Source organism: Macrotis lagotis, chromosome 6 (assembly GCF_037893015.1).
Source record: "Macrotis lagotis isolate mMagLag1 chromosome 6, bilby.v1.9.chrom.fasta, whole genome shotgun sequence".
Taxonomy (NCBI): domain Eukaryota; kingdom Metazoa; phylum Chordata; class Mammalia; order Peramelemorphia; family Peramelidae; genus Macrotis; species Macrotis lagotis.
This window is the reverse complement of record NC_133663.1, coordinates 1,736,615-1,751,991: the sequence shown is the minus strand read 5'-3', so window position 1 is coordinate 1,751,991 and position 15,377 is coordinate 1,736,615. Positions and strand designations below refer to the sequence as shown.

At 53.0% G+C, this 15,377-nt stretch overlaps 1 protein-coding gene across 2 annotated transcripts in view; it reads right to left on the bottom strand.

Moving 5' to 3' along the window:
• The window catches only part of ZZEF1 (zinc finger ZZ-type and EF-hand domain containing 1), a 54,095-nt gene that overhangs the window by 16,405 nt on the left and 22,313 nt on the right, over positions 1 to 15,377 (bottom strand). For both annotated transcript variants that reach the window (XM_074190550.1, XM_074190551.1), the window contains 18 exons: positions 12,974 to 13,154; positions 12,468 to 12,589; positions 12,249 to 12,371; positions 11,687 to 11,853; positions 11,514 to 11,595; positions 11,090 to 11,288; positions 10,731 to 10,876; positions 9,968 to 10,208; positions 8,917 to 8,996; positions 8,602 to 8,692; positions 7,863 to 8,298; positions 7,513 to 7,677; positions 7,222 to 7,341; positions 6,543 to 6,704; positions 5,587 to 5,716; positions 5,342 to 5,480; positions 820 to 985; positions 471 to 733 (listed from right to left, as the gene is read on the bottom strand). In XM_074190550.1, coding sequence (XP_074046651.1) covers positions 471 to 733; positions 820 to 985; positions 5,342 to 5,480; positions 5,587 to 5,716; positions 6,543 to 6,704; positions 7,222 to 7,341; positions 7,513 to 7,677; positions 7,863 to 8,298; positions 8,602 to 8,692; positions 8,917 to 8,996; positions 9,968 to 10,208; positions 10,731 to 10,876; positions 11,090 to 11,288; positions 11,514 to 11,595; positions 11,687 to 11,853; positions 12,249 to 12,371; positions 12,468 to 12,589; positions 12,974 to 13,154 — 3,013 coding nt within the window. The remainder of the gene's footprint in view (positions 1 to 470; positions 734 to 819; positions 986 to 5,341; positions 5,481 to 5,586; positions 5,717 to 6,542; positions 6,705 to 7,221; positions 7,342 to 7,512; positions 7,678 to 7,862; positions 8,299 to 8,601; positions 8,693 to 8,916; positions 8,997 to 9,967; positions 10,209 to 10,730; positions 10,877 to 11,089; positions 11,289 to 11,513; positions 11,596 to 11,686; positions 11,854 to 12,248; positions 12,372 to 12,467; positions 12,590 to 12,973; positions 13,155 to 15,377) is intronic.

Here is a 15,377-nt window from a genome sequence, read left to right as displayed (position 1 = left end):
AACCCAGGAGCAGAAAGGCTAGGTTCCCCATCCCCCCCAAACCTCCTGGCTGTCCAGTCTCCTCCCTTCCCCTCTTCACAGGAGGAAATGGTCTTGGCTAACCCTTCTGCCCCACAGACTCCCATCAGAATTGTGCATATGTATCTGCTGTGCCTGTCTCACCAGCAGTGACTATTTGTAAATGGGGATAAAGGATGTCCCCCCAAAGTCTACTTTCTATGCTTATGGGGCTTCAAAGGACCCCACCTCCCAGAGACCTATGACATGAGCAAAGGCCTGGGTACCAATGCCCAGGATTCTGATTGAGAGGGCTCACATCTGCCTCTCCAACCCCCAGAAACGCTCTGGTGGTTTTCATCCTGGGGCCCCTTTCTTTCCAAACACTACTCCAATGGCTGTACTTGGACATTGGCACCCTTACGCCATGCTGCTGAGGCCAGGGCCCTGAGGTCAGGGAAGGCAAGACTCACCTTTTGCCCGCTGGGCCTTCACCAGGCAGTCTCCGATGAGCTGCAAGCACTGACCCTGCAAAGCGGCGGCAGCCTGCTGGGCCCTAGAGTCCGGCTTCTCCCCCTGTATCTCGCCTCCACTGGCCAGGTCGGAGGTGTAGAGAGTCAGGGCTGCAAAGAGCAGCCAGGAATAGTTGTGGATGTAGGGCTGGATGAGCCTCTGCCGGTCACTGGTGCGAATTGTCACCATGGGGTAGACAGTGATGCCATGGCTGGGCAGATGGCTGCAAAAGAAAGACCCATCTGCTGGGGCTGGGGGCCTGACCACACCCACCCAACTGCCCCCACCCCAGGAGCCAGCAGGATGTACCTGTCTGAGTATTTCTTGGCCGAGTAGCATCCATAGCAGAGGTCAAAGTCCTCACACACGTTGCAGTTCATCCTGCGGCCAACAATCACCCCTTGGCAGTGGTCACAGGCGTATTCCATATTCACCATTTCGTGGTCGTCCTCGTGGCCCTCTGGCTTCACCCCACCTGAGAGGAGGTAGGTGAACATCAGATGACCTCACCCCCCACAATGCCCCAGGGGCAGGGAGTCATCAGGAGGAGGGGACCCTGGAATCCCTATCACTGAGCCCCTGCCCACACTCTACCCCAGACCTGAACTTTCTGTCAGGTTTCACCCATCTGTTCGTTCTTTCTAGACCATTCCAGACACCTTCTCTGGTCACAGTGCCAGAGCCGTGACCCATACCATATGGCTCTCTCGTACCTATCCAAGCCCCTGGTCCCTCCTCAGGTCCAGGGGATGGAGAGGACACGCTTCCCTCAAGTTCAGGATTCACTGATGTTGGCACAGCCCGCTCTCCCAAGGACCCCATCTACTAATGTGAACCAATTACAACACAGGGTGCTATGGAAAAATGGGTTCTCTTACAGACAGCATCAAGGCAATAGCATCCTAGCCTTAGTGGGCCCCCAGAGCCACGAGGCTCTAGATTCTACTCCACCCTAGGTAGTTGTGAGGTTCCAGTGAAGGTAGCAATGCCAAGTGCTGCCAGGAATGCCCACTGGCATTGCCACTACATAAGAGGAAACCAAGGCACCAGCAGAGGCCTCTTTCCTTCCTCCTTTGCCAAGATGGCACGAGCAGTCAGCATCAGGGCTGAGGCTCTTGACAAGCTCAGCCTGACCTGAAGCCTTCCAGACACCTGGCATAGGAGGCCCCCATATTAGAGGGGTCTCAGTAGATCCTCAAGTAATGCCAACCCCCAATCTGTCTGAGTCCCTGTAACAGGAGGGCCTGGACCAGCCTGGATGACTTCAAAGGAAAGGCAACTTTGTCCCAGAATACTAAAAGTGAGTTGCAGCCACCTTTATACAATGCCTGCTATATGCCCATCTACCTGACCCCCATCCCCTGATGCGAGGACAGCAAGACTACCACTTACTCAAAGGAGCTGCCTGGAAAGAAAGAGACAAGGCAGAGGGAGCCTGACCATTCCCCACTGGGGGTGCACAAGGAAGACCTTGGGCCACTTTACTGGTGATTTCACTTCCAAGGGATGGTGCAGGCTCTGGGTTTGACCAAGAGTGATGTTTGGGTCCAGGTCAAAGGGACAAAAATCTTGAAGAGGGGAACTGACATCCCAGAGTCTCTGAGAGACAAGGAAGGTGAGTTGAGGGCACAGCCAAGATGGCAGAGGTTGGGGCAAGATGTGTTTCCAACCCAAGGTGACTCCGGAGGCTAGCAGGAGAGGGCTGGGTCACTGGTGTGGGGCTTCTAGTGGCAGCAAAGGGGAGCTGGTCCCAGGAGATGACCGGGCACCCCAGGGTTGGCCCTGGCTCCACAGCCTCTGCCTACTTTTAGCTCAGATTCTGGGCCATTAGGAGACTAGAGCTTGTTGGTGCAGGGGAACAGGGGCTCTAGCTGGATAAAGACCAGAACGCAAATACGCAAATCAAGAGAGTAGTGTCCACACCTCTCCTTAGATCACAAAACCTTCAGAAGCACTGAAAACATAGGTCCCCCCCCCCCCCCAAAGAAGCTCTGGAAATAGCAGCATTAAAAATCCTGAAGCTTTGTACAGTGCCTCCCCACCCCCAGGTAAGCAGAGCCCAACTTTAACATAAAGTTCAAAGTCAAGAAATAGCCTTGAAAAATGAGCAAACAGCCACAACAATAAGAGAACCTGACCATAGAAAAACTACTCTGATGCCAGGGAAGACCAAGACATAAACTCCAAAGATGACAACAAATGTCCAAAAAACCCAAAACCTACAAGCAAAGCCTCAAAAACAATGCTGATTGGACCCAAGTCTAGAATAACAGGAAACATTGAAGAAAGAGCAAAGAGTGGTAGTAGAAAAATTGGGGAAAGAAAGGAGATGCAAAACAACTATAAAAAAAAGAATTATTGCTCTTGTTGTCTGTCCTTTATTCTCGGACATGACAAGAACAGGGATTGGTTTGGAATGGGGGGGCTGGGCTATATCACCAGTCTCATATCAGTCTCATATTCTCCTCCGGAGCCACCTGGGTCCAGTGGCCAGATACGGATCAGGATGACTAAAGATGTCCTGGATGTGAGGCAATTACAATTAAGTGACTTGCCTAAGGTCACACAGCTGGGTAATTATTAAGTGTCTGAGGCTGTTTTGAACTCAGATCCTCCTGACACCAAGGCCAGTGCTCAATCCATTGTGCCCTAGCTGAACTAATAGCTTAGAAAAAGAGACACTAAAAACACTGAAAGAAAAAAACACCTTAAAAAAAACAGAATTTGTCTAATAGTAAAAGGATGAAAAGAACTTCTTAAAAATCAGACTTGGGGGGGGTGGCGGCTAGGTGGCGCAGTGGATAAAGCACTGGCCTTGGAGTCAGGAGTACCTGGGTTCAAGTCTGGTCTCAGACATTTAATAATTACCTAGCCATGTGGCCTTGGGCAAGCCACTTAACCCCATTTGCAAAAATCTAAAATCTAAAAAAAAATCAGACCTGGTCAAATGGAAAAAGAGGTCCAAAAGCTCACTATAGAAAGCAATTCCTCAAAAATCAGAATTGGTCAAGCAGAAGCTAATGACTCCACAAGATACCAAGAAACAATAAAACAAAGTCAAAAGGATGAAAAAGTAGGAGAAAATATGAAATAGTTTACTGGAAAAACAATTCACCTGGAAAACTGATCAAGGAGGGATAATTTAAAAATGACTGAATTTCCTGAAAGTCTAAAAATTATTTTCCTTGAAAGTATCAAGGAAAGCTGATGCACTAATATCTGAATTCTAGATGGGAAATAGAAATTGAAAGAATCCACCAATAACCTCCTGAAAGAGATTCTCAAATGAAAATCCCTAGGAATATGAATAGCCAAATTCTAGAGCTGGCCAGTCAAAAAAAATATACTTCAGGCAGTCATAAAGAAACCACCTAAATATTATGGAGCCATGGCCAGGATCACGAAAAATGCAGCACCTTCTGAATTAAAGGAGTTGAGGGGTTGAAATGTCTTCCTAAAGGCAAAGGAGCTAGAATTACAACCAAGAACCATGGACCCAACAAACTGACTATTATCTTCATGGATATTTAATGAAATGGAGGACTTCCAGGTATCACTAATGAAAAGACCACAGGGAAATAGAAAATTTGACTTTCAAATACAAGATCCAAGAGAAGCATAACCAGGAAAGAGAAATCATAAAGGATTCAATAAGGTTTGCATTTCTATATATGAAGAAGATACATGTAACTTCCAAGAATTTTGTCACTTATTAAGACAGTTAAAAGGATTCTACAGAGAAAGAGGGTGTAGAAGTGAATTTATTATTTTTGGGATGGTTTTAAAAAGTGAAGGGGACAGAGCGGCTAGGTGGTGCAATGGATAGAGCACTGGCCCTGGAGTCAGGAGGACTCGAGTTCAAATCTGACCTCAGACACTTAATAACTGCCTAGCTGTGTGACCTTGGGCAGCCACTTAACTCCACTGCCTTGCAAAAGCTAAAAAAAAAAAAAAAAAAGTGAAGGGGTAAGAAAGAGAAATACACTGGGAGAAGGAAGGGGAAAATGAGGAAAATTATCTCATACAAAAGAGTTTTGCAAGGAAAAGCTTTTGTAGTGGAGGGAGAAATGGGTGGTGGCAGGCCACAATTTCATCTGAATTGGTTCAGATCTCAAAGAGTATCACAAAGTGATAATCATGGAAACAATCTGGTACTGGCCAAGTTAACATTAAATAATTTTTTTAGAAGAAATGAGGTCAAGGAAGGACAAGTAGAAGGCCAAGGTCTTCACAGAGTTCTCCAGCAGAGTCAGCTTCAAAGGGAAAGGAGGCTCTTGAGTGCTCTCAAGAGATGGAGGGGTGCAAAAAGCAAATGAGGGTTGGTCTGTGTAAAGAGGCGTCTGCCCAGGGGGTACCACATGCTCTAGCGAGATATGTGCTTTGGGGGGGGAGGGGGGAAGAGACAGGGAAGGAAAGCAGGCAGAACTGCCCTGGCTTCTGGTGTTGGACTCCATGAGAAGAGGAGGTGACAAGAGGGAGCCCAGGTAAATGCTCTGGCCTAGGGGATGTCAGAGGCAGTCTGTGAACAAGGGAAAGGACATGGCTGACCCCAAAACAAAGCACAAGTTGGTGGGAAGGCTGAGCTCAGCATGGTGTAGGAGCAGTGGCCTCATGACCCAGGCTGATGAAAACCCTATCTATACAATGTTTGGTGTGAAAGAGGGAACTCAGACAGTTTGGGGGACAAGGGTGGGTCAGATTCCCACAATGGAGGAATTTCCTCAAGAGGAATGAGCCCCCATACCATGCCCGCACAGAGGCGGGGCACCCGCTCAGGCACAAGCAGCCAAGATGGTGCAGACAACCCCCCAGTCCCTGGAGGGAACCATACCTAAGAAACAAGTCTTGCAGAGATCCATGTCGTGACACTGGAGGCAGCGGTAGCGATGCCAGGGGGCAATTTCATCACATCCATCACATGAAATGTCCACATTTAACAGGTCACAGTAGCGGGCAATGAACATGTGCATCTGCAACATCAGAAATGGCACCACTGAGGAGGGCTGGCCAGGTTGACAGCATGGCCTCCCTTTGCGACCTGGGTCATTGCTCCCAGATGCCCCCCACTGCATATACCTTCCTCTGTTTCTCAGGGTCCGTCTGGGCAATCTTCTCATACCAAGCCTCAAACATTCCATCCTGGCACTCCTCCATCCATTCTGATGCCTGCTTGTAGTCTGCCATCTCCTCTTCTTCACTCCACTGGCTGAAAGGAAAGGACATGGTCAGATGAGAGGACCCAAAGCTGGCTGGACCTTGAGCTCCAACTCCAAACACATCCATCAGTTGGTCAACAGGTACTCATTCCCCCAGAATGGAGGAGTTCTGAACTTTGGAAGAAGCTAGGGACATGAGAGGTGGAGGCCAAGGAGATATCGGCCAGAAAGCCAATCTGACTGGATGCTCAGTGCCTAAGAGGGTGGGGCTTCCCGTAGCAGATGTCCAGAGGTCCAAAGGGGACATTGCCATCCGATCTCTGTTCTAGCCACAGGGCAGATCAGAGTGGAGCGGTCTTGAGTCTTGGTACAGATATGGCATGGTTTGTCATTTCCTTCTCCAGCTAATTTTACAGAGGAGACTGAGGCAAAAAGGCTTCGACTTGCCTGGCTCACCCAGTCAGGAAGTGTCTGAGGCTGGATTGGAAATGAGTCTTCCTGACTTCAGGTCTGGTGCATAGATGCACTCTGGCAATGCTAACTGCCTTTAGGAGACCACCAAAGGCCTGGACGAGGGCGATGGAAGGAGCTAAGAAAGGGTCCCAAGCAGGAGCTCTACTGGGAATGCCAACAGGTAAGGCGGCTTACTTGTCCACATCTCCTCTCCCCAAGCTCATCTGCTCACCTCCCAGTCACACTCACATTCTCACATGCCACCCCTCCCTGCTTCCCTTCAATCTCCATCCCCTCTGGGACTTGGTGGGTGGGACCGGCCTTCTACCACATTTTCAGAGGCATTCTCCCTCCCACATTGCTTCTCTTCCACCCCATCCTCCTCCTCCTCCTCTGGGGAGACCACTTCTCCAACAGACTCACCAAATTACCCTATCGTGAAGACTGATGTTTTCTTGTGACATGGTCATGAGCAGCTCTGGCAGCCGGATATCCACCAAGAAGGGGAGATCGCCAGGCTCCCAGCCCATGTCCAAAAGATGGAGCAAGGATGCTTGGACACAGGACAGGGCGGGGAGGAGTGACCTGAAGGGACCCGGAACATTCTAGTTAGAAAGCCCATGAGAAGACTGACTGAGGGGTGGGTCAGGTCTCCCTGCTTCAGCCAGGTCTGATCCCACAACCATCAACCCAGGAGTTGAGTCACCAGCTCCTAGGGATGCACACTCAGAGCCCTCGAGGAACGTGGCCACTGTGGGAGTGGGCACTGCATGCAGGCACTACCCACCAGACCCAATCAAAACCAAAAAACCTCCAAATTCTCAAACCATTTCTGTTTCACCTCCTCCGATGCCTCTCAGGTGTTTGTTCCAAGATAACCATAACTAACCTGTCCAGTTATGGCTTCACTTGGGTACAGCCTGTGGCATTAGAAACCTAATGACCCAGTGGGCAGCACATTGAGGCCTTGGTAGGCACCCCAAGTCAGACCTCAGATGTCATCGAGCCTACTTCCTCATGTTGTAGACCCAGAACCAAAGGCAGGCAGTAAGATGCCAGAGGTGGTGGTGGTGAGGTCCCTGGCTGTGTGCTTTCCTGTTACCTGTCCTTCAGGTCACTAAAGTCCTTCACGGCATCCACCAGGAACTGGACCAGTCGGTAGTAGGCATGTCTGATTTCTCTGTGCAGCTCTGCCCCACAGCCTTCCAAGTGTCCAAAATAGCTAAAAACACATGGGTATGGGCAGCCCGGGTGACACAGGAGACAGCCGAGCCCTGGTCTTTGGGCTGGCATCTCCGGCAAGCAGTCACAGAGGTTGGGGAAGCCTGTCTGACCCAAGGACAGGACGGGGACCCCGCAAAGAAGATGGTCAAGCCTACCCCCCACCACTCACTCGGCAAAGTCCTTCTGACAGCTGAGTAGCTCCAGGAGGAAGAGGAGACAGGCAGGGTGGAAGCAGTGAGGCTGCCCCAGGAGTTCCACACAGCGCTGCGTTGTCTCCAGGGCATCCAGGATGCTCTTGGCCTGCGCTTTCTTCAGAGCAAGGACCTTCAAAACGCTGGGGGACACACACGATTGTTGGGTGCCCACCTTCCCAGCTTGCGATCATCAGCAGCCCAACACACCCACCAGTCTGGGAGAAGCACTTGGGCTAACAAGTCCCCAAGCTGTTCACTCCAAGGCCAATAGCAGAGAAGGCCTGCAAGGGCCCGCCTCCTGGCCCCCCAGCTACAGCAAGCTCACCTGTCATGGGAAAGTGCCTGGTCCTTAATGAAGTCCATCACGTCCTTGAGGAGGGGGTATTTCTCAGTCACTGTGGGCACTGGCCGGGCCTCTTCCATGGATCTGAAAGAGAGGAGCCTCAGGCGGCCCCTACTGAAGGCTGGTTTGCGGGTTGGTGTGGATGGAGGAGAAGCCATGTCTTCCTGCTGAGACCAGCTCCTTTCCAAGGTCTTGCCAGAAGGGGTCAGAGAGGTCTCAGCCTGAGAATGGGGGCTCTCAGGCCCAGAGGCCTGAAAGTGCTCCTCCCCCACAGAACCACCCCGCTGCCAGCGGCCCAGCGGCTGGACGTGGATGGTGTCCTCTGGGCCCTCTGATGCCTCCCACAAACCTGCTCTGGGTCGTGCTCCCATGGGCAGGAATTGCAGCAACAAAAGACCCTTCTGAGCACACCGTCTGGCTGAGGGGTGAAAGGTGGCACAAGGTCACAGTGTGGACACCCATCATGGTGCCCTTTTCCTGGCATCTCTCTGCCCTTGAAAGTTCTTCCAAGTCTGTGCCCTCCCCTCTCCCCTTCTGTCCCAAGTGTGGAGGCCAAGGATGCATCACGCCTCAACTCTTTCACTGGTGCCAAGTCTGGGGAATCCCACACAGAAGGTATTTAATAATTGTGCTGAATGGCCTCTCTGCTCTGATATCAGCAGCCTCTCAAAACTCTTCAGATGTCAAAAGGGGGACCAGGTTGCTCCAAAAGGCCACTCACCCAGGCTCTCTGGCTTCACCTCTTCCATCTCAGCCTTCTCTCCTTCCACACCATCCCCCTTGTCCAAAAGGAATTTCTGCTTCATTTCTAACTGGGAAGAGGAGGAGACCCAAGTCATTAGGGTTCTGAAGCTGTCATGGGACAAGCAGGGAGGGAGATCCCAGAAATGGGGTGTGCCACTGGCAGGGACCAGCCCATGAAGAGGCCCAGGCTGGCTGAGGACAAGGCCAAGGCCACTGTGCCATCCACCCCCCCCCCTTCAAAAGAGCCCAGCGTCAACAGGGCCAGGAAGGGCCTCCCCAAGGAGCAGCTCACCATCCAGATCCTGATTCCATCAGCCAGGGCGTAGACCTGGGCAAAGTCCTCACTCAGCACTGCCTGGCCCCCGCTATTAACTGGGGAAGAGAAGAGAAGAGGTCCTGTCAGCAGCCAGCCCACTTCTCAAGTCCCCTTTGATATAAAAGGAGCTCCCAGACAGTCTGCAGTGACATGAACATAGCAGGAGGCACATGGAATTTGCTGGGCCTCCCTGACTGTCCCATCTCCCCTGCAGCCAATGACCGCCAGTCTACTGATACTGTGCCACATCCAATTTCTCCACATCATGACTGTGGGATGCCAGCAGGGAAGCCATGTCAAAGCCCCACCACACATCAGCCACAGGACCCAGTCCCAGCCAGTGACCACAGGAGTGAGAGAACTCTGGGGCCCTGAAGGCCCAGCCCTTCACTTGTCCTTCCATGAAGGATTGGCAATAAGCCCTGGCTGTGCCAATCCCCCATCCCCATAGGCCACCGGCCACCCCAAGCTTCCTGGATGGCACCGGGCCTGTGCCAGGGCTCCCCCTCTGCCTGGTTGTCGGGGTCTTCAAGTTAGCTTGTCCAGAATTGGGGAAGCCTCCAACCACCATGCCAGAAGTCCAAGAAGCTCAGGAGAAGCGGCTATGCACAGGGGGAGGGTTAAGCTTGAAGGCCAGGAGGCACCCAGGCTAGCCATAGCCTCGAGGAGGCCTTCCTCAGTCTTCCCCCCAGCTGCTCTTGCTGCCTCAAGGCTAGGCCTTCTGCAATGGCATTCTTTCCCTGCTAGCCCTGGAAGCTTCCCCAAAGAGCCTGCGATCCATGCACCCCTCATGTCGTCCTGAAGACAGGGGCACATGGGTCCTAGTTCTATGCCCAAGAACTGCCTGGGGCATGTCCTGTCTCCCAATGGAGGCAATGGTAAGGCATGAGGTTTGGGAGATAGTCACTCATCTTGCTTCTCCCTGGGCCCCTGGCACCTGCTCTTGCCTGCGGCGGCACTTCCCGAGAGCAGCGCAGCTCTGTCGCTAGCTAGCCCGGCCCGGCCCGGCCCGGCAGGGGACAGTTACCATAGCTCTGCAGCTTCTCATACAGCTGCGGCGTGAGATACACCAACGCGGCAAACGCGGCGTTCACGGCTCGATCCACAGCGGAACCGGCAACGCTATCTGTCTGCGGGGCTTGTTTTTTACATGCCTGTGTGAGTCCTTGAACAAGCTCAGGACTTTGCCCCCAGAAGCCCCGGGCAGGGTCTGACTGTGCCAAGTCTACGAGGAGATCACGGCAGACGTTGACCTGAGGGCTCCGACTCTGGAAAACAAGATGAAATCATAAGCTCCTACCCACGAGGCCCAGACAGGCATCTCCTCAGCAAGATGCCCAGGAGAGGGGACAGTCAAACAGTCTGGAACTAAATGTGGGTGAGCAGGGCAGCAGCCTGGGATGGGGAACCCCAGAGCTCAGGGGGCAGAAAGTCTCTGCAGTCATTTGGAGGAGAAATCCCTGACAGAAGCCTGACAGGAACAAGGACAATGGGCCAGGTCTAGGAGCTGACACCACCTGGTCCCTGGACAGTGGTCAGTGTTGATATGCTCGGTGTCACAGTCGATCCTAGCAAAATTTGGCTGGGGGGGGGTGGTCTTGTTCCAATGGGTACAATGCTGGAAGCACCAGGAGAGTGGTCCTCAGGGGCCTGACCGCTGGGGAAAGGCTCACTCCCATTAACCAACACTTCCTTCAAGCTGGGCACTATGCTGAGGTCTCTAGCATCCATCCGGGGAAGCCATGGTCCCTCCCAGTTGCCCCCCCAAAGCTCCCCAGTAGAATGCCCACCTCTTTGCCATCCGAGGGCATAATGGGCCCACAGGGTCCCGGGACCCCATCGGGGCACAGCTGGTGCCTGAAGACCGATTTCCACAAAGGCGAATGAAGGATGGGTGTCACTTTGTCCACCGGCAGGCCCACATCATCCCCCAGCTCTGAAAAGAGGTGACTTTTCAACATCCTCAGCCCTAGCAGTCACTCTTCAACACCCCCAGCCCAGGATTGGGGCCCTGCAGCTAGTTTGAGTGATCTGGCTTGGATGCACCTGGCTTCAGGCCCAGCTGCCCATCCCACATCCCACACTGCCTGCCCTCTGCTGCTTCACTGCCCTGAGGCGGCCGCAGTAAGCAGAGAGAGCCATCACTTACGATCGGCTCTCAAGGTCAGGCACTGGGAAGCCAGGCGTCCCATCAATCTGGAAACCAGGAGCTGCAGGTCCAGGCCCCAGGAGATGGCCACGTCCGGCAGGCCGTAGGCTGTGACAGTGAACCTGTAGCCCCACTCGTTGTTACTGCTGTCAGAGTGGAAGAGAAAGTGCAGCTGGGGGCCTGCCTTAAAGGTGACTTTCTAGGGAGCAACAACAGAGGAAAGAGGTGTTTGGTCCCACGTGGCTGGGTGAGGGGTCCCATCACCAGAGCAAGCTCAGAACAAACCAAGTGGCTTCCTTTCCCCAAACCCAACCCTCCTCAAAAGCAGAAGGGGAAGACATCGACGGATGGCCCCAGAACCCTTCCTCGGCCTTTGGCAAACCCACATCCCATGTCCTCCCATGGCTCCACTAATGCCACTCACCTTGGGCCACTTGTCGGTGCCAACCCTGGTGTCATAGCGTGTCTTTAGCCCCCGAGCATCCGTGAACTCTAAATAATCATACCTGTCACAAGAAGGCCCTCCGTTACTCTCCTCTGCTCCCTCTGCAGGGGAAGGGAGGGCAAGGCTGGGCAGGGACAGGACAGCAGACTGACCTTGTCTCTGTTTCACACTTGTCATCAAACTCCACCTCAAAAGAGGTGGCCCCTGGGCTAAGGAAGACAGCCACCTCGTGGCAGTTGTTCTCATAGTTATGAGCAGACTCCATTGCCCAGGTATTCAAGACCACCGGTTGCTCTTGTTGCCAGCTTTCCATATCCATCTAGACAAGAAACACCCAAGAGCCACCCATCAAAGGTACACTCTGAGGGGCCTGGGTCTCCCCAGGAAGCCTCACCCATGCCCCCATCCCCCCAAAGGAGCCACGTGGGTGACATCTTAGCTGGATGTCTGCCCTGAGCCAGACTGCTCCTTGGGTTCTGGTCAGATGTCCTGTTCCTCTGGCATCTTAGCTTGGGGACTGCGATCTGTGATGTGGTGTATAGCCCAGCCCTGTGTTATCCAGGCTAGATGCCCTCTTCCCTTGCTCTGCCTCTGAACTATGGACAGGACGGCCAGGAAGCAAGTAAAGGAAGGGGCAATGACATCTGGCAGGCCGAGAGGAGGGGAAGGGGTCGTTCCCCAAGCTGCACAGAAAAAACAAGAGGCCAGAGTTACTTTGTCAGGCTCTCCATCGGGGTCACTGCAGAGGTCCCTCAAAAGCTCTGTCAAGGTGCTGAAATCCTTCAGGAGAGCCAAGTGTGGGATGTCCAGGGGACAGAAGTCCAGCAGGAAGATGACCTGCAGAGGCAAGTGAAGGTGCATGATGGAGCACATACAAGCCACACCCCCATGCCTGGCACCATCCCCATGCCCAGCGCCACCCCTGCTACTCACCAGCTGACGGGTGGCCATGGCAAACACAGAGTTCCCCAATTTGTCCACTATTTTTTTCCCACTGTATTGAGACAAAAGTGACCGCAAAACTAATCTGGTGCCGGCCAGGAACTGTCCCACATCTAACAAAATGAAAGGAAAAGAATCCAACATTTCAGTGGCAGCTCTACGGTTGTGTGAAGGACACAGATGCAGACAGGCTCAGGAGAAGGCTGATCAGAGGCAGAGCTAGCTAGAGGTTTTTCACGAAAGCCTGGGGGGGGGCGCGGGGGGGGCGCACCAAGGGATCCTAACTGAGGAGACTCTCTTCCTCTCTACAGAACACTGTCATGGGGGCAGGGAAATCACAGGCTTGGTGCTCAGGAGACAAGTGGAAACCCAACACTGCCCAGGGAGCTGCAACGGTCCCATGTGTCAAAGGAACCCACATCCCACAAAACTGGGTGGGAGTCAGTCTGCCCCCAGGGCCTTGAGAGGGTCAGACAAGCTATGGGGCTACAACTCACATTTCTCCACCATCTCCACAGCCAGCTTCTTGGCCTGCGGCTCACTGCCCTTGAGCTGCAGGTAGCACCAGGATAGCAGACTCCCTTGCACTGCCCAGAACAGGGAGAACAAGGCCTGGCCACTCTCCCCAGAGGTCATGCCACTTTCCCCAGGGACTGCAGCTTGCATCAGCATGTCACTCTACAAGAGAAGACCAAGAGAGGAGGTCACCAACAGATACTGACTGGAGTCACAAGGCTGGGGGTCAGTCTCTCACTCACTCCCTTTACAAGAAGATGGGCTCACACGTCTCCACCACCACCCACCATCCCTATCTCCAGGCCTTCTGCACAGGACCATGGATTTTAACATCCCTGAGAGAGGGGAGACTCGGAAGGAAAGGGGTCTAATGTCACAGCTGTCCTTTCCTCAGGCCACAACCTCTTGCCAGAGGGTCCCCTGGGGATGGCAAGAGAATACCACTCAGCTCCTCAAACGCTACTCTGTCTCATTGTTCAATTCTTCAGGGTGCTGACCGCGCCTGCAGCCGTTCCTCCTAGGGATGCACCCCCATCCCTAAAAGCTGATCACAGCCTCATGAGTATCCTGGGTTTCCTGACTTTTAATGAAGTCACTTCCTTCGTGAGGGTCTGGCAGGCGAGCATCTCCAGGGTATTATAGTCGCTGTCTTGGAGGGAGGAGCTCAGCTCTCTGGTGAGTTCTGGCCTCTTCAGGAGTGGCTTTTAAGATTAGGGGTTCCCACATAATTGTGTCTGCAGGTATAGTCCTCAGCACCTGCCCAGGCTCCCTGGGGCTGGCAGACGTATGAGGAAGAACAGGAGTGCCCAAGAGGGCCCCTCTGGGCTATAGGCACTTCTGGTTTTTCCCAGTACACCCACTGTTCTATTAGGAGGAGGTGAGCAGCAGAGTGGGCCTGGGTTCTTGAAGCACAAGGCAGACAGGAGGGGAATCCGGGCAGACCCGTGGCCCCTTCAGCTCCAAAGCTCACCCAGAATAAGACCTGTCCAGATACACAGCCACAGACTAGGGCCTCCTGTGAGATACAGGGAGGGGCCGACGTCACAGAAAATGAGGTGGTGGGGGCGGCACAAGAGATCTCTAGCAGCGGGTCAGCTATGGCAGCAAGGCTGGTTCCCAAACAACAGGAATCCTGTACCCTTTCAATGACCTGTCCCTCCTGATAGGCCAACAAGAAATCCATCACAGCCACTCGTTGAGGAAGGCTCTGGGGAAGGCTGAGGGAGGATGCTCTTGTGTATCCCAATAAAACCATGCTGGGGGGGGGCATGCTCATACATTCTGGTTGCCATGTCATTATGAAGATCGCCAAGAATCTGGGCAGTGTCCAGAGGAGAGCAGTAGCCTCAAGTCTAGGCCATCTGATGATCCACTGAAGAAGCACAGGCTCAACTCAGCACCATGAGAAAGTCACGACAAGGCAAATAGGAGAGCTGCCTCGGGGGTGGGGGTGAGGGGGTGGAGGTCTGCAGGTCCATCTGTGGCCTGGTTCAGTCTTCAGTGAGCTAATAGTCTCCAAGGCAAAAAAGACGGTGGGACTTCATGTAGGGTGTTCAAAGACTGGGGTTCACAGAAGGGAGATCCTAGGGGACCGAATGGAAAAATCCTCACGGATACAAGGTGGCCCACAGGAAGAGATTAGCAAGGGAGTAGTTCACACTTATGGGGTCTTCCAAAGAGAGCTCTTGGAGAGCTCAGACTGGAGATTTTTAAAAATACAGAGAAAATGGTTCCTTGTGAAGGAAACTCAAACTGAAAGAGTGGTGGCAGTGGCCTACTTGGAAGATAGGAATGTTCTTGCTATTTGGATTCTAACCATAAAGAGGGTAGTGCAAGGGTGCACCTACCTGGTAAGACCTCCCTCTAGTGGCTTAGTACCCAATGTATTCCAACTCTATGGGTAGAACAGAGTTATAATCTAAATTGGATGGGCCCAAGGCAGCCATCTGCTAACCCAGGCCAGGAACGGCTCCATCTGCCTCCTCTAGCCTCATCTAGGGCGGCCACATCTCAGGGCTCAAGAAGCTCCAATGATGTGGAGTTCAATGAGCAGAACCCTGAGGAGGGCCACCAAGTTTGCATTCTCCCTCCCTGAACAGATGGATGATGGACAGAGATGGAAGGGATCTCTCCATGCCAGCCAATCTCCTTTCTTTGTCCCTGGTTCTGCTTCTGGTCACCTTCTGGACAATTCCCACCTGTGGTCTGTTTCCTTCAGGGCCCATTGATGAATGGGGACTGATAAAGTTAGGGGAGAAGACCTGAACCCCTCACAGGGCTTTGGTGTCTTAGGACAAGGTCATTCTCTCCAGGCTCGGTCCCTCATGTCATCTGAACCATCTACTCCTCCTAGTGGTCATCAGGGACAGAGGTGCACACAAAGAG